The sequence below is a fragment of the Schistocerca gregaria genome, chromosome X (assembly GCF_023897955.1).
Source record: "Schistocerca gregaria isolate iqSchGreg1 chromosome X, iqSchGreg1.2, whole genome shotgun sequence".
NCBI classification, from domain to species: Eukaryota; Metazoa; Arthropoda; class Insecta; order Orthoptera; family Acrididae; genus Schistocerca; species Schistocerca gregaria.
Genome location: NC_064931.1, coordinates 738,776,497 through 738,803,411, shown reverse-complemented (window position 1 = coordinate 738,803,411; position 26,915 = coordinate 738,776,497). Strand labels below are relative to the sequence as shown.

The 26,915-nt window shown below is 43.4% G+C and overlaps 1 protein-coding gene across 4 annotated transcripts in view; it reads left to right on the top strand.

The window, feature by feature from the left end:
- Positions 1–26,915, top strand: part of LOC126299559 (solute carrier family 22 member 5-like) — a 234,376-nt gene that overhangs the window by 74,826 nt on the left and 132,635 nt on the right. For all 4 annotated transcript variants that reach the window (XM_049991555.1, XM_049991554.1, XM_049991556.1 and 1 more), the window contains exon 2: positions 21,674–21,830. In XM_049991555.1, the coding sequence (XP_049847512.1) occupies positions 21,682–21,830 (149 nt within the window). In that variant the 5' untranslated portion in view covers positions 21,674–21,681. The remainder of the gene's footprint in view (positions 1–21,673; positions 21,831–26,915) is intronic.

Below are 26,915 nucleotides of genomic sequence, written 5' to 3'. Positions count from 1 at the left end.
AACTCAGCCCTCATCCGATCGCAGCAATCACAGTCCCTGTCCATTCTAATCGATGTTGAACAACAGTTACTGAAACACGAGTCCATGCCTAGATAACGCAAGGGAAACATGCAAAGTATGTATGAACTAACCTGTACAAATGCCTAACGACTGCGCTACAATCTGCCTGAATTTACGATTACAGTAACTAAAACTCGAAATTACACCTCCTATACGAAACTCACACGCAACTTAAGTAAGAATCTACGAAGTAAACACAGAAAAGAACCTATATACATATCTTTCTGCGCTGTCGATGTGCACCAACTGGGAGCTCAGGCCACACTGGTCTCTGAGAGCCTGCTAGACAGACAAGTGCCACTGACGTACCAAAACAAAACAAATGCCTAACGACTGCGCTACAACCTGCCTAAATTTACGATTACAGTAACTAAAACTCGAAATTACACCTCCTATTCGAAACTCGCACCCAATTTAAGTAAGAATCTATGAAGTAAACACAGAAAAGCTATATACGTATCTTTCTGCGCTGTCGATGTGCACCAACTGGGAGCTCAGTCCAGACTGAGGCGTTGTAAGCCACAGAGAGGATTACTGTAAAAATATATATTTCGTCTTCTGGCACACAATTCGTGAAATGACCAACACGGGAAAATCAGAGAAATTACAGTCATTCTTTCCACGCATCGTTCGCGACTGGAACAGGAGAGGAGGAGCTTGAGAATAATCGAGAAATACCCTCCATCACACACCATATGGTGGCTTGCGACGTGTGGATATAGGCGAAGATGCAGATTAAAGCTGTAGTGAAGCTGCGTTACCGGCAGTACTGTCTTCATTCTTGCTTATCGCTGTGACTGTCCTGACACCCTACTTTGTTTAACTTCGCTGCTATTATCCTGCTGGAATAGAAAAGGACAGAGTAGACTTGCGATGGTATTGCGAATAGTATCCAAACTATGATTGTGAAGGTAAGAACTGTGGCAAAATCTCGTGATCGCGCTAATAGCCTGACTGGGGTAAGAGTGCAGCCTCTCTTCGCCGCGCCAGTATTAAGGGGAGGATGGCGGGCCCACCGCCCCGGCCGCCTTCTACCTCCGGGAACGATCCCCGGTACTCGTCTGACAGCAAGATGAGTGGATCAAGGGGCCGTTCTCGAGGGACTGGAACGAAGGAGAATTCTCACCCCTATCTGGGAATGAACCCATGACCTCCAGAGCCCGAGTCTAGTGCTCTAGCCGCTAGCGACCACAGTCACAAACGATTATTGTTCCATCTATAGTGGGTAGCATTGGTAGGAAGAAGTGTTGGGACAACTGGGATACATTAATTATTTATTTGTAATTTCTGCTACCAGTTTTAATCTGCCAGGGAGTTTCATATCAGCGCACACTCCGCTGCAGTGGGAAAATCTCATTCTAGAAACTGAAGTGTTTGCAAGTGGAATCTTTTGTAAGGTTTTATTTTTATTTTCTGTTTGTTTTTATCAAGTGGAAATGTGATTATCTTCCAAATTTTTGGCTTCTTATGAGTACCAGACAGGAAAGAATCAGCTTTGTTTCCTATTATGTCAAATATTGACATTAAAACAATATGCAACCTTCATTTTGACCACTTCATAAATGCTCCTACAAAGTTACTATACGAACTACTTGCTCTATTCGCTCATATAGACAATGTTTGAGAAGTGCAGTATTTCACCAACTTTTCTTGAAACACGTTTCCCACGCACATGCCGTAAGAAGTATTACTTTTTATGAGAATTACTAACGTGTGAATTACGGATTTATGCATTTAGCTATATTTTTATTAGAAAACTAATTTACCTTCAAATCATAGCTGTCTTATTACCGGAACGAAACGCGATTTGAAATTAACTGTTTCTACGTATATATATCGTTAAAAAGGGTGTGTCAGCTTTATGCTCTTTGTGCGTCTGAAGTAGTGCTAGAGGGAATTGACACCATGAATCCTGCAGGGCTGTCCATAAATCCGTAAGAGTACGAGAGGGTGAAGTTCTCTTCTGAACAGCACGATGCAAGGCATCCTATATGTGCTCAATAACGTTCATGTCTGGGGGATCTGGTGGCCAGTGGAAGTGTTTAAACTCAGAAGAGTGTTCCTGGGGCCACACTGTAGCAAGTCTGGACGTATGGGGTGTCGCATTGTTATGCTGGAATTGCCCAAATCCGTCAGAATGCACAATGGACATGAATGGATGCAGGTGATCAGACAGGATGCTTACGTACGTGTCACCTGTCAGAGTCGTATCTAGACGTTTCAGGGGACCCATATCACTCCAACTGCACACGTCCCACACCATTACAGAACCTCCAACACCTTGAACTATCCCACGCTGACATGCAGGGTCCATGGATTCATGAGATTGTCTGTATACCCGTACATGTCAATCCGCTCGATAAAATTTGGAACGAGACTTGTCCGCGCAGGCAACATGTTTCCAGTCTTCAACAGCCCAGTGTCAGTGTTGACGGGCCCAGACGAGGCGTAAAGCTTTGTGCCGTGCAGTCATCAAGGGTACACGAGTCGGCCTTCGGCTCCGAAAGTCCATATCGATGATGTTTTCTTGAACGGTTCGCAAGCTGACACTTGTTGATGGCACAGAATTGAAATCTGCAGCAATGTGCGGTAGGGTTGCACTTCTGTGACGTTGAACGATTCTCTTCAGTCGTCGTTGGTCCCGTTCTTGAAGGATCTTTTTCGGGTCGCAGCGATGTCGGAGATTTGATGTGTTACCGGATTCCTGATATTCATGGTACACCTGGCATTGTAGCAGCAGTAACCGATCTAACAACTGCGCCAGACACCTGTTCTCTTCTATAGGCGTTGCCGGCCGCAGCGCCGTATTCTATCTGTTTACATATCTCTGCATTTGAATGCCCATGCCTATACCAGTTTCTTCAGTGTAACAAAGCTTTATTAAGAGTCTGCAGAATTTTGGTGCTATCTTTGATCAGTTCATAACTATTTTTAAGAAGTTCCTCATTTTCCTGTTTTCACATTCCTGCCTCAATTTTTACTTTTTCCAAGTAACTTACTTTTTATGTTGAAGCTGAAATAATTTAATTTCTTCTTGAAAATGCATGCCGTATAAAACACTGTACTCGCATTTGGGAGAACGACGATTCAAATTCCCGTCCGAACTCCTTTATTTAGGTTTTTTGTGATATACCTATTATTTCCCAATTCGAGATAGTGTTCTAGCTCTAGTCACCTCGTCGCTGGCCGAAAAAATGCTCCTTTTGATTCTATAATAACTCTGCTTAGACTTTTACAATTCAGTCTGTAATGTGATTAACCCTGTAATCTCTCAAGTCCCTTAATAGTTACTCTGCGTGATTTTCTGATTCTATTTATAGCCAGGCATTTAGGAGCATTTGACCCACACTCGTTAAGTTTTTGGACAATTCGTTTCAAAGTAGGTAGCCTATATCCATATTGCAGATTATACAGGGTGGTCCTTTGATAGTGACCGGGCCAGATATCTCACGAAATAAGCGTCAAATGAAAAAACTACAAAGAACGAAACTCGTCTAGCTTGTAGGGGAAACCAGATGGCGCTATGGTTGGCCCGCTAGATGGCGCTGCCATAGGTCAAACGGATACCAGCTGTGTTTTTTTGAAATAGGATCCCCCATTTTGTATTACATATTCGTGTGGTAAGTAAATGAATATGAATGTTTTAGTTGGACCACTTTTTTCGCTTTGTGATAGATGGCGCTGTAATAGTCACAAACGTATAAGTACGTGGTATCACGTAACATTCCGCCAGTGCGGACGGCGTTTGCTTCGTGATACATTACCCGTGTTAAAATGGACCATTTACCAATTGCGGGAAAGGTCGATATCGTGTTGATGTATGGCTATTGTGGTCAAAATGCCCAACGGGCGTGTGCTATGTATACTTCTCGGTATCCTGGACGACATCATCCAAATGTCTGGACCGTTTGCCGGACAGTTACGTTATTTAAGGAAACAGGAAGTGTTCAGCCACATGTGAAACGTCAACCACGACCTGCAACAAATGATGATGCTCAAGTAGGTGTTTTAGCTGCTGTCGCGGCTAATCTGCATATCAGTAGCAGACAAACTGCGCGAGAATCGGGAATTTCAAAAACGTCGTTGTTGAGAATGCTACATCAATATCGATTGCACCCGTACCATATTTCTATGCACCAGGAATTGCATGGCGACGACTATGAACGTCGTGTACGGTTCTGCCACTGGGCACAAGAGAATTACGGGACGATGACAGATTTTTTGCACTCGTTCTATTTAGCGACGAAGCGTCATTCACCAGCAGCGGTAACGTAAACCCGCCTAATAAGCACTATTGGGCAACGGAAAATCCACGATGGCTGCGACAAGTGGAACATCAGCGACCTTGACGGGTTAATGTATGGTGCGGCATTATGGGAGGAAGGATAATTGGCCCCCATTTTATCGATGGCAATCTAAATGGTGCAATGTATGCTGATTTCCTACGTAATGTTCTACCGATGTTACTGCAAGATGTTTCACTGCATGACAGAATGGCGATGTACTTCCAACATGATGGATGTCCGGCAAATAGCTCCCGTGCGTTTGAAGCGGTATTGAATAGCATATTTCATGACAGGTGAATTGGTCGTCAAAGCTCCATACCATGGCCCGCACGTTCACGGATCTGACGTCCCCGGATTTCTTTCTGTGGGGAAAGTTGAAGGATATTTGCTATCGTGATCCACCGACAACGCCTGACAACATACGTCAGCAAATTGTCAATGCATGTGCGATCATTACGGAAGGCGAACTACTCGCTGTTGAGAGGAATGTCGTTACAAGTATTGCCAAATGCTTTGAGGTGGACGGACATCATTTTGAGCATTTATTGCATTAATGTGTTATTTACAGGTAATCGCGCTGTAACAGCATGCGTTATCAGAAATGATAAGTTTACAAAGATACATGTATCACATTGGAACAACCGAAATAAAATGCTCAAACGTACCTAGGTTCTGTATTTTAATTTAAAGTACCTAGCTGTTACCAACTGTTAGTCTGAAATTCTGAGCCATATGCTTGTGACTACAACTGCGCCATCTATCACAAAGCGAAAAAATTGGTCCAACTAAAACATTCATATTTCTTTACGTACTACATGAATAATTAATAAAAATGGGGGTTCCTATTTTAAAAAACGCAGTCGGTATCCGTTTGACCTATGGCAGCGCCGTCTAGCGGCCCAACCATAGCGCCATCTGGTTTCATCCTTCAAGGTAGACAAGTTTCGTTCTTCGTAGTTTTTTGTTTGACGCCTATTTCGTGAGATATTTGGCCAGGTCACGATCAATGGACCACCCTTTATTATGCTTTTCATTCGCACCAAGTGTGTAATGTAGATCATTCCAGTTTGAATTTCGCAAATACATCTTTAAGTCTTCACATCCGTCATAGCCTTGGCCGCAAAATTTGCTCAGTTAGTCCCTTTAGATATGATAAACGGTAACTCCGTCCACAGGCCCTAGCGGACTCAGCGGTACCGACCGGTTCACGTGTCATCTCAGCCCACAGGCGTCACTGGATGCGGATACGGAGAATCATGTTGTCAGCACATCGCTCTCCCGGCCGTATGTCAGTTTCCGAGTCCGGAGACGCTACTTCTCAATCAAGCAGCTCCTCAGTTTGCCTCACAAGGGCTGAGTGCGCCCCGCTTGCCACCAGCGCTCGGCAGACCGGATGGACATCCATTCAAGTGCTAGCCAAGACCCGACAGCGCTTAACTTCGGCGATCTGACGGGAACCAGTGTTACCACTGCGGCAAGGCCGTCAGCCCTTTTCGTTCTACAGATCCACTTAACTGATGCACAAGTTCTGATACGGGTTGACCTTTGGCCTGGGTAAAGAAGGTACATGATCCGCTCTGGAAGTTTCCAAAACGAATTTTAATTTAACATCGAGAGATACTTTACTTGACTGATAAATTCAACTATTATTTTTAATTTTTCCCCTTTTCCTTATTCTTGTTTTTTTCTATTTCACTTTTTCGAGAGCTGGGGATTCTTATTCTCGGGGGTCACAGGGCTATTTTCCAGATGCCCCAGCGTAGTTAAGCCCTTGCCCAGGGGTCCATTCCTATATTTAGCCACAACTTTATCACACTGCGACGTTATCACATACAGCAGCAACGTATGTGCAATGTCTCGTGGAGCTCATGACGGTTCAAATGGCTCTAAGCACTATGGGACTTAACATCTGAGGTCATCATTCCCTTAGACCTACAACTACTTAAACCTAACTAACCTAACGACATCACATACATCCATGCCCGAGGCAGGATTCGAACTTGAGACCGTAGCAGCAGCGCGGTTCCGGACTGAAGCGCCTAGAACCGCTCGGTCACATTGGCCGGATCGTGACGGCATCCAACGGTTCATATCAGGGGCAGTCAACTGAAAATGAGGCAGATGGAAAAAAGTAAACTGTTTATTATTTCAGAAGGGACCGTCATAACTGTTAATACATTTATCTCACTCTGAGACAAGGTAGTCAGTGCCTTCATAGGAAAATTTCTGCAGTTGCCCACGGAACCGTGATTGTACACAGGACGTGTAAGGGCTTCCCAGCGAAACTTATGCAGCATAGTCGAAACAACCCTTGTCAACATGTTGGTGAGTCATCTGTCTGTACTCACACTTAACGTTCATCCTTTGCAAGTCTCTCTGAATTTAGCTACAATTTCTGGTGTTGCAACTTTCCAGTATACAATAGCATCATCTTCTAACACCTTCAGAAGTTCTCATCATTATCAAATGGCTCTGAGCACTATGGGACTTAACATCTGAGGTCATCAGTCCCCTAGAACTTAGAACTACTTAAATCTAACTAACCTAAGGACATCACACACATCAATGCTCGATGCAGGATTCGAACCTGCGACCGTAGCCGTCGCGCGGTTCCAGACTGAAGGGCCTAGAACCGTTCGGCCACATCGGCCGGCTCTCAACATTATCCACCACGTTGTTTGATGAATAGTAACTGTCATGCAACACTCAATTCGAGTGCTCCAGAAGTTACTTTTACATCTGATGATTTCGCCTCGTTACGAACGACGTGCTGAGTTATATCTGCTAAATCCTGCGTCCTGTCACAAAATGGGTCCCATATTCCTACATACAGAATTATTTTACTGAATGGGGACAAACTGCAGAAAACGGTCCCTGAAAGGATAAAGAGAAAAAAAAAAATATTATATGTAAATAAGTCCGAAAATCTGTCCCAAGGGAGGCACGCCCACTTTGAGAAGAAGATAAAAGATCTTTGACAGTGGAGATTTCAATGATTGAAAGTGCACATTCAAACGCCAAGCAAGTGGGAACGTTCTGTTAGTACTAATGTTTTAGCTCAACACTCAAAAGGTCAGTGAGCTGGAGCACCGGCATGTAGTAGCCACCTCCACACCACCAAAGGCACGACTTCCAGTAAGGGGAGCAGGGATATCCGCAGTAACTGCAGATATTCCCCTCCTGTGAAACGTTGTGGAAGGACGACTGGACCCACGAGGCGGTTGTCAATAATCCCCGACCACGTACTGAGGCTGAACCGGTGCTGATGGTCCGCTGCCACCATACCGTGGGAATTCGTCTGAGCACACTGGTGGCTGTTGTGAAGGTTGATGACACTACCCTCGTGAAGATAGCCTCAACTGTGAGAAGAATGAATGACAAAAATCCCTGTACCACGGTTCACCACCCTTGGAAACAATTTCCAGATTGGTGTCCATCTGACCATTTTTGTTCCTTATCGTTTGAGGAATCGTTTCCTTCAGTACTCAGTGCCACCAAAGTTTCCCCCTTGGTGTATTACTAAAATTATTTCTTTGATATCCATATTTCCGTGGATATTAACATTCCTGAGTGCTGGTACAGCTCAGCCCTCCCACCACGTCCTAGCCCCCACTGATCCTCTTCTCACATCCTGCGTAAGTTCCTCTGGATGTAATGTTCCAAAGTAATAGGGGAGAACATCAGACACTTTGTAAATTTTAGTCGGTATGGCGTAAATGGTTTATGCGCCTTTGATATCCATATTTCTGTGGATATTAACATTCCTGAGTGCTGGTACAGCTCAGCCCTCCCACCACGTCCTAGCCCCCACTGATCCTCTTCTCATATCCTGCGTAAGTTCCTCTGGATGTAATGTTCCAAAGTAATAGGGGAGAACATCAGACACTTTGTAAATTTTAGTCGGTATGGCGTAAATGGTTTATGCGCCTTTGATATCCATATTTCTGTGGATATTAACATTCCTGAGTGCTGGTACAGCTCAGCCCTCCCACCACGTCCTAGCCCCCACTGATCCTCTTCTCATATCCTGCGTAAGTTCCTCTGGATGTAATGTTCCAAAGTAATAGGGGAGAACATCAGACACTTTGTAAATTTTAGTCGGTATGGCGTAAATGGTTTATGCGCCTTTGATATCCATATTTCTGTGGATATTAACATTCCTGAGTGCTGGTACAGCTCAGCCCTCCCACCACGTCCTAGCCCCCACTGATCCTCTTCTCATATCCTGCGTAAGTTCCTCTGGATGTAATGTTCCAAAGTAATAGGGGAGAACATCAGACACTTTGTAAATTTTAGTCGGTATGGCGTAAATGGTTTATGCGCCTTTGATATCCATATTTCTGTGGATATTAACATTCCTGAGTGCTGGTACAGCTCAGCCCTCCCACCACGTCCTAGCCCCCACTGATCCTCTTCTCATATCCTTCGTAAGTTCCTCTGGATGTAATGTTCCAAAGTAATAGGGGAGAACATCAGACACTTTATAAATTTTAGTCGGTATGGCGTAAATGGTTTATGCGCCTTTGATATCCATATTTCTGTGGATATTAACATTCCTGAGTGCTGGTACAGCTCAGCCCTCCCACCACGTCCTAGCCCCCACTGATCCTCTTCTCATATCCTGCGTAAGTTCCTCTGGATGTAATGTTACAAAGTAATAGGGGAGAACATCAGACACTTTGTAAATTTTAGTCGGTATGGCGTAAATGGTTTATGCGCCTTTGATATCCATATTTCTGTGGATATTAACATTCCTGAGTGCTGGTACAGCTCAGCCCTCCCACCACGTCCTAGCCCCCACTGATCCTCTTCTCATATCCTGCGTAAGTTCCTCTGGATGTAATGTTCCAAAGTAATAGGGGAGAACATCAGACACTTTGTAAATTTTAGTCGGTATGGCGTAAATGGTTTATGCGCCTTTGATATCCATATTTCTGTGGATATTAACATTCCTGAGTGCTGGTACAGCTCAGCCCTCCCACCACGTCCTAGCCCCCACTGATCCTCTTCTCATATCCTGCGTAAGTTCCTCTGGATGTAATGTTCCAAAGTAATAGGGGAGAACATCAGACACTTTGTAAATTTTAGTCGGTATGGCGTAAATGGTTTATGCGCCTTTGATATCCATATTTCTGTGGATATTAACATTCCTGAGTGCTGGTACAGCTCAGCCCTCCCACCACGTCCTAGCCCCCACTGATCCTCTTCTCATATCCTGCGTAAGTTCCTCTGGATGTAATGTTCCAAAGTAATAGGGGAGAACATCAGACACTTTATAAATTTTAGTCGGTATGGCGTAAATGGTTTATGCGCCTTTGATATCCATATTTCTGTGGATATTAACATTCCTGAGTGCTGGTACAGCTCAGCCCTCCCACCACGTCCTAGCCCCCACTGATCCTCTTCTCATATCCTGCGTAAGTTCCTCTGGATGTAATGTTACAAAGTAATAGGGGAGAACATCAGACACTTTGTAAATTTTAGTCGGTATGGCGTAAATGGTTTATGCGCCTTTGATATCCATATTTCTGTGGATATTAACATTCCTGAGTGCTGGTACAGCTCAGCCCTCCCACCACGTCCTAGCCCCCACTGATCCTCTTCTCATATCCTGCGTAAGTTCCTCTGGATGTAATGTTCCAAAGTAATAGGGGAGAACATCAGACACTTTGTAAATTTTAGTCGGTATGGCGTAAATGGTTTATGCGCCTTTGATATCCATATTTCTGTGGATATTAACATTCCTGAGTGCTGGTACAGCTCAGCCCTCCCACCACGTCCTAGCCCCCACTGATCCTCTTCTCATATCCTGCGTAAGTTCCTCTGGATGTAATGTTCCAAAGTAATAGGGGAGAACATCAGACACTTTGTAAATTTTAGTCGGTATGGCGTAAATGGTTTATGCGCCTTTGATATCCATATTTCCGTGGATATTAACATTCCTGAGTGCTGGTACAGCTCAGCCCTCCCACCACGTCCTAGCCCCCACTGATCCTCTTCTCATATCCTGCGTAAGTTCCTCTGGATGTAATGTTCCAAAGTAATAGGGGAGAACATCAGACACTTTGTAAATTTTAGTCGGTATGGCGTAAATGGTTTATGCGCCTTTGATATCCATATTTCTGTGGATATTAACATTCCTGAGTGCTGGTACAGCTCAGCCCTCCCACCACGTCCTAGCCCCCACTGATCCTCTTCTCACATCCTGCGTAAGTTCCTCTGGATGTAATGTTCCAAAGTAATAGGGGAGAACATCAGACACTTTGTAAATTTTAGTCGGTATGGCGTAAATGGTTTATGCGCCTTTGATATCCATATTTCTGTGGATATTAACATTCCTGAGTGCTGGTACAGCTCAGCCCTCCCACCACGTCCTAGCCCCCACTGATCCTCTTCTCATATCCTGCGTAAGTTCCTCTGGATGTAATGTTCCAAAGTAATAGGGGAGAACATCAGACACTTTGTAAATTTTAGTCGGTATGGCGTAAATGGTTTATGCGCCTTTGATATCCATATTTCTGTGGATATTAACATTCCTGAGTGCTGGTACAGCTCAGCCCTCCCACCACGTCCTAGCCCCCACTGATCCTCTTCTCATATCCTGCGTAAGTTCCTCTGGATGTAATGTTCCAAAGTAATAGGGGAGAACATCAGACACTTTGTAAATTTTAGTCGGTATGGCGTAAATGGTTTATGCGCCTTTGATATCCATATTTCTGTGGATATTAACATTCCTGAGTGCTGGTACAGCTCAGCCCTCCCACCACGTCCTAGCCCCCACTGATCCTCTTCTCATATCCTGCGTAAGTTCCTCTGGATGTAATGTTCCAAAGTAATAGGGGAGAACATCAGACACTTTGTAAATTTTAGTCGGTATGGCGTAAATGGTTTATGCGCCTTTGATATCCATATTTCTGTGGATATTAACATTCCTGAGTGCTGGTACAGCTCAGCCCTCCCACCACGTCCTAGCCCCCACTGATCCTCTTCTCATATCCTGCGTAAGTTCCTCTGGATGTAATGTTCCAAAGTAATAGGGGAGAACATCAGACACTTTGTAAATTTTAGTCGGTATGGCGTAAATGGTTTATGCGCCTTTGATATCCATATTTCTGTGGATATTAACATTCCTGAGTGCTGGTACAGCTCAGCCCTCCCACCACGTCCTAGCCCCCACTGATCCTCTTCTCATATCCTGCGTAAGTTCCTCTGGATGTAATGTTCCAAAGTAATAGGGGAGAACATCAGACACTTTGTAAATTTTAGTCGGTATGGCGTAAATGGTTTATGCGCCTTTGATATCCATATTTCTGTGGATATTAACATTCCTGAGTGCTGGTACAGCTCAGCCCTCCCACCACGTCCTAGCCCCCACTGATCCTCTTCTCATATCCTGCGTAAGTTCCTCTGGATGTAATGTTCCAAAGTAATAGGGGAGAACATCAGACACTTTGTAAATTTTAGTCGGTATGGCGTAAATGGTTTATGCGCCTTTGATATCCATATTTCTGTGGATATTAACATTCCTGAGTGCTGGTACAGCTCAGCCCTCCCACCACGTCCTAGCCCCCACTGATCCTCTTCTCATATCCTGCGTAAGTTCCTCTGGATGTAATGTTCCAAAGTAATAGGGGAGAACATCAGACACTTTGTAAATTTTAGTCGGTATGGCGTAAATGGTTTATGCGCCTTTGATATCCATATTTCTGTGGATATTAACATTCCTGAGTGCTGGTACAGCTCAGCCCTCCCACCACGTCCTAGCCCCCACTGATCCTCTTCTCATATCCTGCGTAAGTTCCTCTGGATGTAATGTTCCAAAGTAATAGGGGAGAACATCAGACACTTTGTAAATTTTAGTCGGTATGGCGTAAATGGTTTATGCGCCTTTGATATCCATATTTCTGTGGATATTAACATTCCTGAGTGCTGGTACAGCTCAGCCCTCCCACCACGTCCTAGCCCCCACTGATCCTCTTCTCATATCCTGCGTAAGTTCCTCTGGATGTAATGTTCCAAAGTAATAGGGGAGAACATCAGACACTTTGTAAATTTTAGTCGGTATGGCGTAAATGGTTTATGCGCCTTTGATATCCATATTTCTGTGGATATTAACATTCCTGAGTGCTGGTACAGCTCAGCCCTCCCACCACGTCCTAGCCCCCACTGATCCTCTTCTCATATCCTGCGTAAGTTCCTCTGGATGTAATGTTCCAAAGTAATAGGGGAGAACATCAGACACTTTGTAAATTTTAGTCGGTATGGCGTAAATGGTTTATGCGCCTTTGATATCCATATTTCTGTGGATATTAACATTCCTGAGTGCTGGTACAGCTCAGCCCTCCCACCACGTCCTAGCCCCCACTGATCCTCTTCTCATATCCTGCGTAAGTTCCTCTGGATGTAATGTTCCAAAGTAATAGGGGAGAACATCAGACACTTTGTAAATTTTAGTCGGTATGGCGTAAATGGTTTATGCGCCTTTGATATCCATATTTCTGTGGATATTAACATTCCTGAGTGCTGGTACAGCTCAGCCCTCCCACCACGTCCTAGCCCCCACTGATCCTCTTCTCATATCCTGCGTAAGTTCCTCTGGATGTAATGTTCCAAAGTAATAGGGGAGAACATCAGACACTTTGTAAATTTTAGTCGGTATGGCGTAAATGGTTTATGCGCCTTTGATATCCATATTTCTGTGGATATTAACATTCCTGAGTGCTGGTACAGCTCAGCCCTCCCACCACGTCCTAGCCCCCACTGATCCTCTTCTCATATCCTGCGTAAGTTCCTCTGGATGTAATGTTCCAAAGTAATAGGGGAGAACATCAGACACTTTGTAAATTTTAGTCGGTATGGCGTAAATGGTTTATGCGCCTTTGATATCCATATTTCTGTGGATATTAACATTCCTGAGTGCTGGTACAGCTCAGCCCTCCCGCCACGTCCTAGCCCCCACTGATCCTCTTCTCATATCCTGCGTAAGTTCCTCTGGATGTAATGTTCCAAAGTAATAGGGGAGAACATCAGACACTTTGTAAATTTTAGTCGGTATGGCGTAAATGGTTTATGCGCCTAGTCACGATAAACCTGAGATCCAGTTTTTTGCGTGCTGTGCCTCTGGTTTTCAATAATCACAACCTATCGCTAGTTACATGTCAATAAGATGAAAACTGTACTAACAGACAAGTCTGGCACTGAAGCGACGTGAGCTGGTACCCCCCGCAGCCAAGGCCAGCGGACGAATGCACTCGACAGCGGCGTTTCCAAACGGACGTCCTCCTTTGACCAGCGCAAGGTTACAGGGAGAGCGATCAACGAGCACTCTCCACGAGCTCTTTCTCACACCATCGCTGGTGGCACACTATTTAGAGATAATTTTATTTAAGCGTTTCCCAAAGCAAGACGAAGGGCCATTATTTATGTCCATCAAGGCACGTGACGGAAATTAAGAGATTTTGGAAAAGTAAATCGAAATCATTCTGTCTGTTTCGCAATGCAGAACGAAAGAATCACATTATCACATAACAGCGCTCAATTTCAAAATACGAAATCGTCAGTTTCTTTTGCCAGACAAAATACTTCGTATATTGAAATTGAGAGCTGTTATATGATAATGTAATTTTTATTTCTGCATTGCGAAACAGACAGAAGGATTTCCATTTACTTTTCCAAAATCTCTTTCAATTTCCGTCATATGCCTTGATGGACATAAACAGTGACCCTACGTCTTGCTTTGGGAAACGCTTAAAAAAATTATCTGTAAATACTGTGCTATCAGCGTCTGTCTCTATGCCTTTCGTAATGAAGTGAAGGTTTTCCACAACAAATACCGTCCACATGTCTACACGTATATATCTATTAACACACGGAATAAACCGTTTTCAAGCACGAAAGCATTCCTGTTCTGTTGTTAAACCGTTGACCGGTAATACAACTAGTTTGCTGTTCCGCTGGCTGTCTTTTTGTGAAACCAACCTTTAAACCATCTCTCCTCTTCTAAACTTAAGCTTATGCATATTAGTTATTTAACGTTTGTTCGAGATGAATAATGAAACAGAAAGAAAGAAAGAATGAAAGGCCGGCCGTTGTGGCAGAGCGGTTCTAGGCGCTACAGTCTGGAACCGCTCGACAGCTACGGTCGCAGGTTCGAATCCTGCCTCGGGCATGGATGTGTGTGATGTCCTTAGGTTAGTTAGCTTTAAGTAGTTCTAAATTTCGTAATTCGCAGCCATTGGCTACCATAGGAATGTCGTACATGTTAAGTACATCCCTGCACTGCGTGCGGCTTGTATGAGTACACAGACAGCGCTATTGTGTTTATGTTACTGATGACTGTGAGTGAAGACGATACCATCGCAAGACTTACTCCTCACGAATAGCACCAAGCCATTCACTAACCATTACGTCCCAGTCCTATGAAAGGATCACCAGCAGTCGCGTCTAACGTCCTTGCTAGACATCATACAGCCACTCTATGATGTCTTGCAGTGACCTCGTTGTATGTAAGGTTAATTATCAGCCATTACTGTTCCATTTGTCCACCGCAGGCAAATGGAACGATTGCCGGTAACCCGCAATGACTACAAGCCCTAATGACTACAAATCCGGTGAAGCTTTGCACAGATGCGTAGGGCACTGTGTCTAGTAGGCCCGTCGATCGCATCATGTCGCTCTTTTCAGTTGTGAGTTCACAGTGAGAATGTAAAGATGGCTAAAAATTAGCGTCTCCCGCCAAGTATGAGGGCCTGGCGAAAGATTTCGCCTGAAGCTATGCAATCCACATAACATAACTGTCATGTGGTTCGTTCTACACGACAGTTCTCGGCCGCACTCTGCAGGGGCAATGAAGATGCTCCTGCAACGTTTTCGATGGGAAGTGTTTGAACACCCTCAATACAGCCCGTAATTGGCTACCCTTGCTGTTCATCTCTGCTCAGATGAACCGCTGGCTATGAAGACAATATTTTGACACAGACATCGAGCTGCAGTCCAGAGTAGAAAATTGTCGAAAAGCACTGGCGGCTGTCTTCTATAACGAGAGAATTGAAAAGTTGCTACAGCGCTACGACAGATGTCTAAGTCTGAGTGGCGACTGTGTAGAGAAGTAGCTGGAAGGTGTAGCTAACCGTTTCAAATAAAACAGTTTTAATTTTCACTGTGGTTTCCATTTCGTGACCTATCGTTCCTTACTTTCCGAATAGCCCTCGTACAATGCACTTAGAAATATTTCCTATGTCGTATGGTACGTGGGATTTCGAAATGTTTGAAAGTCAATCTTTCCGTGATACACAACGCCGTTATTGTACAGTCTCATGAAGGAATTCGTTGAATATTTCTGCAACTCTCCTGCGCTGACAAACCAGTAACGATTCGTGCAGCTCTTTTCTTCAGTTGTTCTCATTTGAAACCGCATAAAGCGCTGTGAAAAAAAAAATCAGATATCATCCAGAAAATTGTCGTCAACATCTCTTCTGTTTTCACCGACAACGAGCGATGTAGTACAGTGGTAGGGCACTAGACTCGCAGTCTGGGGTTGGCGGCTTACGGAAATTTTGGAAATTTGTGGTAAGGTCTTATGGAACCTAATTGCTAAGGTTATGGTTCCTAAGCTTATACAGTATTTAATCTAACTTAAACTAACATAACGCTAAGGACAACACACACACCCATGCCCAAGGGAGGACTCGAACCTTCGACGGGGGGAGCCGCGCGAACCGTGACAAGACGCCTGAGACCGCGCAGCTACCACTCGCGGCTGCGGCGGCTTACATCCCCGTCTGACGATAAAGATTGTTTTCCTTAGTTTTCCTGAATAGCTTAAGGCAATTGCCAAAATGAACCACAGCACCACCTTATTTGGTCGATTGCACAAGTTGACTACACTTACTTTCATTTTTGTTCACTCTTCACACCTTGATAATGTAATCGGTTAATACTATAATTGCAATATGGTAAGAATCACGATGCCAGTCATCGCGAATTTGCCTCGCGCAATACTTCTACAGAAAGAGATACGTGTATGTAAGGTATTTTCTTATTCTTCTGGGACATTGAAACTACTGTCATCACATCCTTAAGTGCGAGAAACGAGTAGAATGCAAACTCGTATTGTTCAGAACACAGACAGAGTTACCTACACTGCCTAATTAAAAAAAGTGAAGCACCCAGGAGAAACGGTAGGACTTGCAACTTAAAGCTCATTGTAGGGTAGGATGGAAGCCTGTTGTTTTTTCTGATGAAAGTTGGTTCTGCCTCACTGCCAGATGAGGGCCTACCACCAGTCTGTCTGCACAATAGACACACTGGATCTACGTCTGGAGATATGATCTGGGATGCGATTTCGTATGACAGCAGAATGACTCTCGTGGCTCTCTCACGCACTCTGACTGCAAAACTGTACGTCAGTTCAAATGGTTCAAATGGCTCTACGCACTATGGGACTTAACATCAGAGGTCATCAGTCCCCTATAACTTAGAACTACTTAAACCTAACTAACCTAAGGACATCACACACATCCATGCCTGAGGCAGGATTCGAACCTGCGACCGTGGCAGTCGCGCGGTTCCGGACTGAAGCGCCTAGAACCGCTCGCCCACCGCGGCCGGCTGTACGTCTGGTGATTCGACCTGTTGTGTTGCCGTTAATGAACAGCATACCAGAGGGTGTTTTTCAAAAGGATAACACTCGCCCACATACCGCTGTTGTAACCAAACATAATATCCAGAGTATCGAAGTGTTGCCTTGGCCTGCACGTTTTCCAGACCTGCCTCCAACGGACCACAGTTGGGACATCATCGGGCGACTACTACGCTATTATCCACAAACAGTATCAACCGTCCTTGTACTGACCGACTAAATGCAAAAGGCATCGAACTCCATCCCAAAAATTGACATCCGAAGTCAGTGTGACTCCTTATATGCACACACCTCCAGCGGACATGTAAGTATTTAGAGTTGCAGTTCTCTGCGACAGGTAGAACAGCCATCAGAGTACATTAGTGTTGTTCATGCTTACTGTCGTTGCCACGCCTGGTAGGATAGCAGCGTGAACAGCGTCAGACGTTGTGTGTCCAACACAGAGTTGCCGCGTACTCGTGTGAGACAGCATTATCAGAACCTGACAGTGTTTAATAGGGGCCTCATTGTGGGCCTCCATTTGGACGGCTGGTCGAACCGTGCAATATCTAAATTTGTGTGAAATTCAGATGTGACAGAGACCCAGAGATGGATTTTATTGGAACCTGAGGGCAGGCGTACCCGTCTGCCACGTCTGTCACGTCTAACCACAAGGGAAAATGGCCTTATTGCACACCAAGCAGATTGTAATCCCTTCACTTCTTCGCTTGTCATCCGAGAGCAAGTAATGGACTCCCTGCAAATTCTGTCCCATCCCGCACCGTTGGTCTGAGACAAGGAGCAGTTAGTCTAGAGTATTATCGTCCCATGTGTATGCTGCTGTTAACGCGACAACACAAACGGGTGCGTTTGGAGTCACGTCTAACCACAAGGGAAAATGGCCTTATTGCACACCAAGCAGATTGTAATCCCTTCACTTCTTCGCTTGTCATCCGAGAGCAAGTAATGGACTCCCTGCAAATTCTGTCCCATCCCGCACCGTTGGTCTGAGACAAGGAGCAGTTAGTCTAGAGTATTATCGTCCCATGTGTATGCTGCTGTTAACGCGACAACACAAACGGGTGCGTTTGGAGTCACGTCTAACCACAAGGGAAAATGGCCTTATTGCACACCAAGCAGATTGTAATCCCTTCACTTCTTCGCTTGTCATCCGAGAGCAAGTAATGGACTCCCTGCAAATTCTGTCCCATCCCGCACCGTTGGTCTGAGACAAGGAGCAGTTCTTCTAGAGAATTATCGTCCCATGTGTATGCTGCTGTTAACATGACAACACAAACGGCTGCGTTTGGAGTGGTGCCCTGGCGGCGCATTGCGTTCAGCGATGAATGGTGGTTCTGCACTACCCGGGATGATTATCGTCTGCGAGTATAGCGACGATCTGAGGAGAGATCTCATTCTTCCAACATTACAGCTATGTTACTCCTGGCGTCATTTTGTGGTGACCTATCGTGTATGATTCATGCTGTGGCCGGTAGTGACTGAGGGAACCCTGACGACACAACGGTACGTCACAGACATCATGGATCCTCATATGTCATCTCTCATGCGACAGTATCCCGGCGCCATTGGTAACAGGACAGTATATGTTCACACATGCCACGTGTCTCTATGAACTATCCGTGTTATACTGTGGTTCTGCCGTACCCAGTAAGATCCCCAGATCTGTCCCCGATGGAACATGCATGGAACCAGCTTGGACGTCAACTCCATTCCAATGCAAGTAAGGAGCTTGTGAAGGGCCATTTACAGCAGTAGTGGCCAGCTTGCCTCAGGAGAGGATACGGTGGTTTTATGACACCCTTCCCAACCGATGGGTGAATGCGTCCAGGAGGGGTACATCGTCGTACTGATAAGTGGGCCCAACTGACAAGTTCTTTGTTATTTTGACTAGATTCTGTAATCACTGAATTAAGATCACATATCCTCTCAACCGATGAAGTTTCGTTTCGCTTTCTCCTCTCCTGTTTTTGTCAGGCAGTGTATTTCAAACTTAGATGTACCGAGCGACGTGACGTTGTGTTTGAGAAATTTGACACGGATGCGGCAAGAGTGGGATTCAGGTGTCTTCTGTCCACCCACATTTCTGTGGCTTCTGTCAGTCGCTTAAGTCAAATATTGAGTTGGTTTCATTTACAGGAAAGTAGCCTACTCTGAGGTGACAAAAGCCATGGGACAGCGATATGCTCATATACAGATGTCGGTAGTTTCGTGTGCAAAATGTATAAAAGGGCAGTACATTGGCAGGGCTGTTATTTGTACTCAGGTGATTCACGTGAAAAGGTTTCCGACGTCATTATGTCCGCACAACGGGAACTAAAAGACTGCACCCGGAATGGTAGCTGGAGCTAAACGCATGGGACATTCCGTTTCGGAAATCGGTGGGGAATTCAATATTCCGAGATCCACAGCGGCAAGAGTGAGCCGAGAATACCAAATTTCAGGCATTACCTCCCACCATGGACTACGCCTTCACTTAAAGACAGAGAATCAGTGCTAACAGACAAGCAACATTACGTGGAATAATTGTAGAAACCAATGTCAGACGTATCAGCTAGGACAGTGCGCCGAAATTCGGCATTAATGGGCTGTGGCAGAATACGAAGTGTTCGTGCTAACTGTACCATATCGCTGGCACCGCCTCTCCTGGTCTCGTGACCATATCGGTTGGACCATAGCCGACTGGAAAATCGTGGTCAGGTCAGATGAGTCCCGATTTCAGTCGCTAAGAGCTGATGGTTGGGTAGTGTGGTGCATACCCCCCGTAGACATGGACCCACATTGTCAAAAGGGCGTTGTGCGAAGTAGTGGTGGATCCATTGTGGTGTGGGCTATGTTTACATGGAGTGGACTGGATCCTCTGGTCCTGCTGAACCGACTGTTGACTGGAAATTGTTATTTTCAGCCGTTAATGGTCTCCATACTCCCAAAAAACGATGGAATTTTGTGGATGACAATGCGCCATGTCACTGAGCCACAATTGCTTGCAACTCTTTTGATGAATGTTATGGGACATGCGAGCAAATGAATTGCCCACCAGGATCACCCGACATGAATCCTATCGAATATTTATGAGACATAATCGAGAGGTCAGTTAGTACACAGTCTCCTGCACTGACAACACTTTCGCAGTTGTGGACGGCTATAGAGGCAGCATGGCTCAATATTTCTGCAGGGGAACATCTAACGACATATTGAGTCCATGCCACGTCGAGTTGCTACACTGTAAATGGAGGTCAGACACGACATTCTACATCTACATGTACATCTACATCCATACTACGAAAGCCACGTGTAGGTGTGTGACGGAGGGTACTTTGATTACCTCTATCGGTCCTCCCTTCTATTCTAGTCTCGTATTGTTCGTGGAAAGAAAGATTGTCGGTATGCCTCTCTGTGGGCTCTAATCTCTCTGATTTTATTCTCATGGCCTCTTCGCGAGATATACATAGGAGGGAGCAATATACTGCTTGACTCCTTGGTGAAGGTATGTTCTCGAAACTTCAACAAAAGCCCGTACCGAGCTACTGAGCGTCACTCTTTCAGAGTCTTCCACTGGAGTTTATCTATCATCTCCGTAACGCTTTCGCGATTACTAAATGATCCTGTAACGAAGCGCGCTGCTCTCCGTTGGATCCTCTCTCTCTCTTCTATCAACCCTATCTGGTGCGGATTCTACACCGGTGAGCAGTATTCAAGCAATGGGAGAACAAGTGTACTGTAATCTACTTCCTTTGTTTTCGGATTGCATTTCCTTAGGATTCTTCCAATGAGTCTCAGTCTGGTATCTGCTTTACCGACGATTAGGAGGAAGCTTACTAGTTTTGTCACCTCAGTGTATTTCTTTGCACTTTATTGTCAAATCTGAGCTCGTGATATGTCTGTGATAATCTCATCGTCGATGAGGAGTTGAACCCCAACTTTACTTCCTTCTTTAGCCCTGTGATATTCAGAACAAAACATCTTTGTCTGTCTGAAAAGCAGGTGAGTTCTTTGCAGGTTTTGCCGACAGTTTCATGTTGATAAGAATGAAAGTTACACTGTGAAGTAAAACAGATGTGCACCATAAAAGAAAAAAGTTTACGATATATTGTTTTTATTATGAGTATTATTACTTTAGTGAGAATGGTATAACCCCACTGATTTTCTGTTGATTCTATGGTAAAATCAATTGCCATTTCAAATACATTACGTTCTACGACTGAAGGAATTATTTTTTAAGTGGGCGTTGTGAAAATTGTCACTGAGATTTGACATTAAAGAATTTCTGTAACATTTCACAGTTTATTTTTAAACAAAATGTGGAGCTAAACAGTAAATACATTGCTGATGAAGCGAATTAGTATCTATTCTTAGTATATTTCGTATTTATATAAAAAATAACACACAGTTATTAAGAAATGACTTCATATGGCAACAATGAGAAACATATTAAGACTTTCTCTACTTGACGGTTACATACGTATTTCGTATACAGTTTCTTTAATGCTGTGAGTATCCGAAACTCATCAAATTGTCGTAAATTTCTTCCGGAAAATTTATTGGGAGTTGTACCATGTAAAGAAAGTCATCCCTCTGGAAACACGTACAGTCTTCAAAACACTATATTTTTTAAATGTTATGTACACGAAAAATTTTAAAGACTCTTGCCATTATTTGTTTATTAAGAAATGAATGTCTTATTTTTCAGATTTTGAAATGGCGTATGAACTCGATGAGGTACTGGAAGAGTTAGGACGTTTCGGAAAATACCAAGCGTTTACCTTCATATACATAACTGTACCGATCATATTTCACGTAATTACTGGATTGAGTTTCATCTTCACAGCGGGAACCGTCGAGCATAGGTAAGCTACATTCAACAAGCCAATCTTTCCTCCGCTACATAAGTCTTAAATTTTGCTTCTTCAGTCTTTTCCCCGGCGATGAGTAACAGATCATTGCTATTAAACGTCAATATACAGTGTGGTAAAAAAAGTTCTTCCGAATTTTGAGAGGTGATAGTATGGAGCAAAACAAGAAAAAAAGTCCAGCAAACATTTGCTATAAAACTCATACCTTGAGAGCTATGAGCACTAGTTCATCTTTGACTGTGAAACATATCTCTTCTACTGCAAGCTCTTTGATTTTACGATCGAGCTGCAGAATGCAGTAAACAATTGAGGACACATTCCTGCTAGAGGAAGAACTATTACAAGAGATGTCGTTATGCATGATGGCGCACCAGCTCAGTTTCTGTGTAAGCCCGAGAACACACACACACACACACACACACACACACACACACACACACACACATATTTAATGTTTTTTGGCCAGCGTGTTCCCCCAATCTTAATACCTTGGATTTTCGGTTGTCGAGACACTTTGGTGCATGCAAGCCCTATTACCCATGTACAAACACTACAGCAATGGGTCATTAATGCCTGCCAGGGCGTCCGTGACCAACCTGGAGTTCTTTAGAGTGTGCGTGGTACACTAAGGTGTACAGAATCATCCCTTACTATGAATTGACACCATACTGAGCACCTCCTTAGCAATCAGTCACAAGTGCGTCGGCATGTAATAGCAAGCAGATAACGTTATAAGCTCTGCTGTTCCGCAGTTTTCTCATTCGTTTATTGCACTCTGCACGTCGTACGTGATATAAAAGAGTTTCCGATAAACGAGATGTGTTTCACATTGGCGAAAATGAAAAAGTGCTCATAGCTCTTAAAGTCTGCATTTTAGATCCCATGTTCACTGAATATTTGTTTTCTTGTTTTGGTCCCTACTATCACTCCTAAAAATATGGAATAATTTTTAACGCCTTGTTTATTGTTTGCAAATAATTCTGAAATATTGGCTTCTTTTACCTAAACATGTTCTATTTCAGAAGAATCTACACTCTATCTGCTAGTGACTCATTTAATTCTTGTATTGTATGCCTTGTTTTTTCATCTTTATAAAAACTATACATTATGTAATTGTTAAATTGTCTAGTATTTGTGTAGTCGAGTGCTTATTTTGTAAGTGATCGTCTGAGAGGACTCTATAATTGTAGTCCTCAACAACTCTGTTCACTGCACTGCTCTCTCTCTCTAACAACCTTCTATAACATCTTAGTTTTTAGGTAGCTTATGTCCTCTGCAGCAGTAGTGGATAAGGAAATGTACATACATGTGTATTTCTAAATGATCCTGTTAAGGGAGAAATGTATCTATGTCAGGAGACACCAACATTTCAGATGTTTGTGACACATTCTACATCCTTTAGGATCTCCTCGTTTCGGATCTATGGAAGACAAGTGTATCTAATCTACGATGCACGGGATTTGACATGCTAAGGTTATTGCCACTAGCAGCAATAGGAAAAAAAGCACCTAGTGTTTTTGTTAGTCACTGTTGCCACAAATTCATTAAAAGGTGTAAATAAACAAAAGAGGTCACTAAAATTAATTTTCTGACATAGTTTCTCTGTTGGTAGTAGTTATTGGATTTCTAAATCTGAACTGCATGAATATTTAAGCAAGTCTCATGAAAACAACATTAAATATCGAAACGATGTGACATTATGTTTAATAAGAATATGACAGTCTGCCAGGTAAGGGTGCAGTTACAAATTGACTGAAGTAACAGCTTTTTAGTACTTGGATGATCAATATAATTTTAGGTTAATTAAACGACATTATTTGGCTCTTTAGTTTAAACTGTCAGAATATATACAGATCTAATATCATAAAAACTTGTAGAAAACTTTGGTTAAAAGAAATGACAGAAATCAAACTGAAGCTATGGTAATTATTTTACTGTTTGATTTATTAATTATTGCTTTTAATATGTCTGGTTGTATGTATCTGTTTCGTATTCCATCAGCGACGAGTTGAAACCCAAGCTTTTGCACTGTTGTAGTCAACGTTACTAATTTTATGGCGCATGAAGCGTAATACAATATCTGGTAAGAGCATTAAATTGAGCCAGCTGCGAACCAGATTTAAATTCAGACAGCACATATCGCATGTATTTGTAATTTTACCTTGTCCAGTGACAATGTTTATAATCTTTGCCAGACTCAGATACAGATGGCCAACCAGGGTTAGCTATCCAGAGTTGTTTGTTGCAGACCGTGTGCGTTTAGCGTCAGCTGTCAAGACCCTCTGTCACCGCAAACTAGGAGGAAAGTATGCTCATTTTCCTCGTCCACTTACAAATGGGTCTGAGCACTACGGGACTTAACATCTGAGGCCATCAGTCCCCTATAACTTAGAACTACTTAAACCTAACTAACCTAAGGACATCACACACATCCATGCCCAAGGCAGGATTCGAACCTGTGACCGTAGCGGTTGTGTGTTTCCAGACTGAAACGCCTAGAACCGCTCGGCCACATCGGCCGGCTCCTCGTTCAGTTACGGTGTTTTCGAAGCTTTTCTATCTCCAACATTAGCTTCACTGTTACTCGATTGTCCTTGATTTTTCTCTCAGTTTGCTACTGTGGCTTTCTTTGCATGCTTTGGCCGATTCTTGGCTTTCACGCTTTGGATTTATGTACTGTTTTAACTGTCGTCCACCTGGCCCTTACGGTCACTTGCTGTTTCTCATAAACGGAGCCGTGGCGCTCCCACATGTTAGTGCTTTACTAAAAATCAAAATATTCTTGACGATGTAAATAGTAGAGTTTAAATAATTCGAAAATTGAAGTTAAATTTTGTTTTGCAGTGTATTTTTCTTATTTCACCTTTGCCATATACTACATAAGCTGCAACTAGGTTACGTTAATCTATTGCGATCGCTTATTCCGTAACTACATCTATACTTATATGATTACTCTGCAATTCACAATTAAGTGCATGGCAGAGGGTTCATTGAACCACCTTCAAGCAATTTCTCTACTTTTCCACTCTCGAACAGCGCGCGGAGAAAACGGACCCTCAAATCCTTCTGTGAGAGCACTGATCTCTCTTATTTTATTGTGATGATCATTCCTCTCTATGTTCGTGGACGCCAACAGAATATTTTCGCACTCTAAGGAGAATGTTGGTGATTGAAATTTCATGAGAAGATCCTGCGGCAACGAAAAATTCCTTTGATTTAGTGACTTCCACCCCAGTTCATGTATGATAGCCGTGGCGCTCTCCCCTGTTTCGCGAAAGTACAAAACGAGCTGGCCTTCCTTGAACTTTTTCGCTATCCTCTGTCGATCCAATCTGATGCGGATCGCACACCGCACAGAAGAGGACGTACAAACGTAGTGCAGGCAGTGTCTTTATTAGACCTGTAGCATTTTCTCAGTTTACTGCCAGTAAATCGTAGCCTCTGGTTTACTTTACTCACAACATTATCTGTGTGATCGCTCTAGCTTAAGTTATCAGTAATTGTAACCTCTAAAGAAGATAAAGAGATGAAAGCAATATTTATTTTTTATTTATTTAAATGTCAAGTTCCGTAGGACCAAATTGAGGAGCAAATCTCAAAGGCCATGGGACGTGTCAGTACATGAGCTTATAACATAATAACAGATAAAAATAAATTTTTCTTGAACCTGAAAGAAAATCAGTCCATAAGTTGAAGCAAACGCTATCAGCAATACAGTGAGAATCATCTTAATTTTTCAAAGAACTCCTTGACAGAATAGAAGGAGTGACCCATGAGGAAACTCTTCAGTTTCAATTTGAAAGCGCGTGGATTACTGCTAAGATTTTTGAATTCGAGTGGCAGCTTATTGAAAATGGATGCAGCAGTATACTGCACACCTTTTTGCACAAGAGTTAAGGAAGTCCGATCCAAACGGAGGTTTGATTTCTGCCGAGTATTAACCGAGTGAAAGCTGCTTATTCTTGGAAATAAACTAATATTGGTAACAAGAAACGACAATAAGGAATATACATATTGAGATGTCAATGTCAAAATACCCAGACTCGTGAAAAGAGGTCGACAAGAGGTTCATGTACTTACACCACTTATTGCCCGAACCGCCCGTTTCTGGGCCAAAAATATCCTTGTAGAATGGGAAGAGTTACTCCAAAACATAATACCATACGACATAAGTTAATGAAAATAAGCAAAGTAGACTAATTTACGTCTCGAGATATCACTCACTTTCGATAGCGTTCGAATAGTGAAAATGGCAGTATTAAGTCTGTGAACAAGATCCTGAACGTGGGCTTTCCACGACAGCTTACTATCTATCTGAACACCTAGGAATTTGAACTGTTCAGTTTCACTAATCGTATGCCCGTTCTGTGAGATTAAAAACTCAGGTTCTGTTGAATTGTGTGTTAGGAACTTTAAAAACTGAGTCTTACTGTGATGTAACGTTAGTTTATTTTCTACAAGCCATGAACTCAGGTCATGTACTGCTCTACTTGAAACCGAGTCAATGTTGCACACAACATCCTTTACTACCAAGCTAGTGTCATCAGCAAACAGAAATATTTTAGAGTTACCCATAATAGTAGAGGTCATATCATTTATATAAATAAGGAACAGGAGCGGCCCCAACACTGATCCCTGGGGCACCCCCCACTTGACAGTACCCCACTCAGATGCCACATCACAGCCCACAGCCGTTATCAACATTGTGAATAATGACCTTTTGCTGCCTGTTGCGAAAGTAAGAAGTGAACCAGTTGTGGGCTACTCCCCTTATTCCGTAATGGTCCTACTTCTGGAGCAATATTGTGTGATCAACACCGTCAAATGCCTTTGTTAAATGAAAAATACGCCAAGCGTTCGAAACTTTTTGTTTAGCCCATCCAGTACCTCACAGAGAAAAGAGAATATAGCATTTTCAGTTGTCAAACGACTTCTAAAGCCGAACTGTACATTTGATAGCAAATCGTGTGATATAAAATGATAAATTAACCTTACATACACAGCCTTTTCGATAACTTTTGTAAACACTGATGGCATAGAAATAGGTCTAAAATTATCTACGTTATCCCTTTCTCCCTT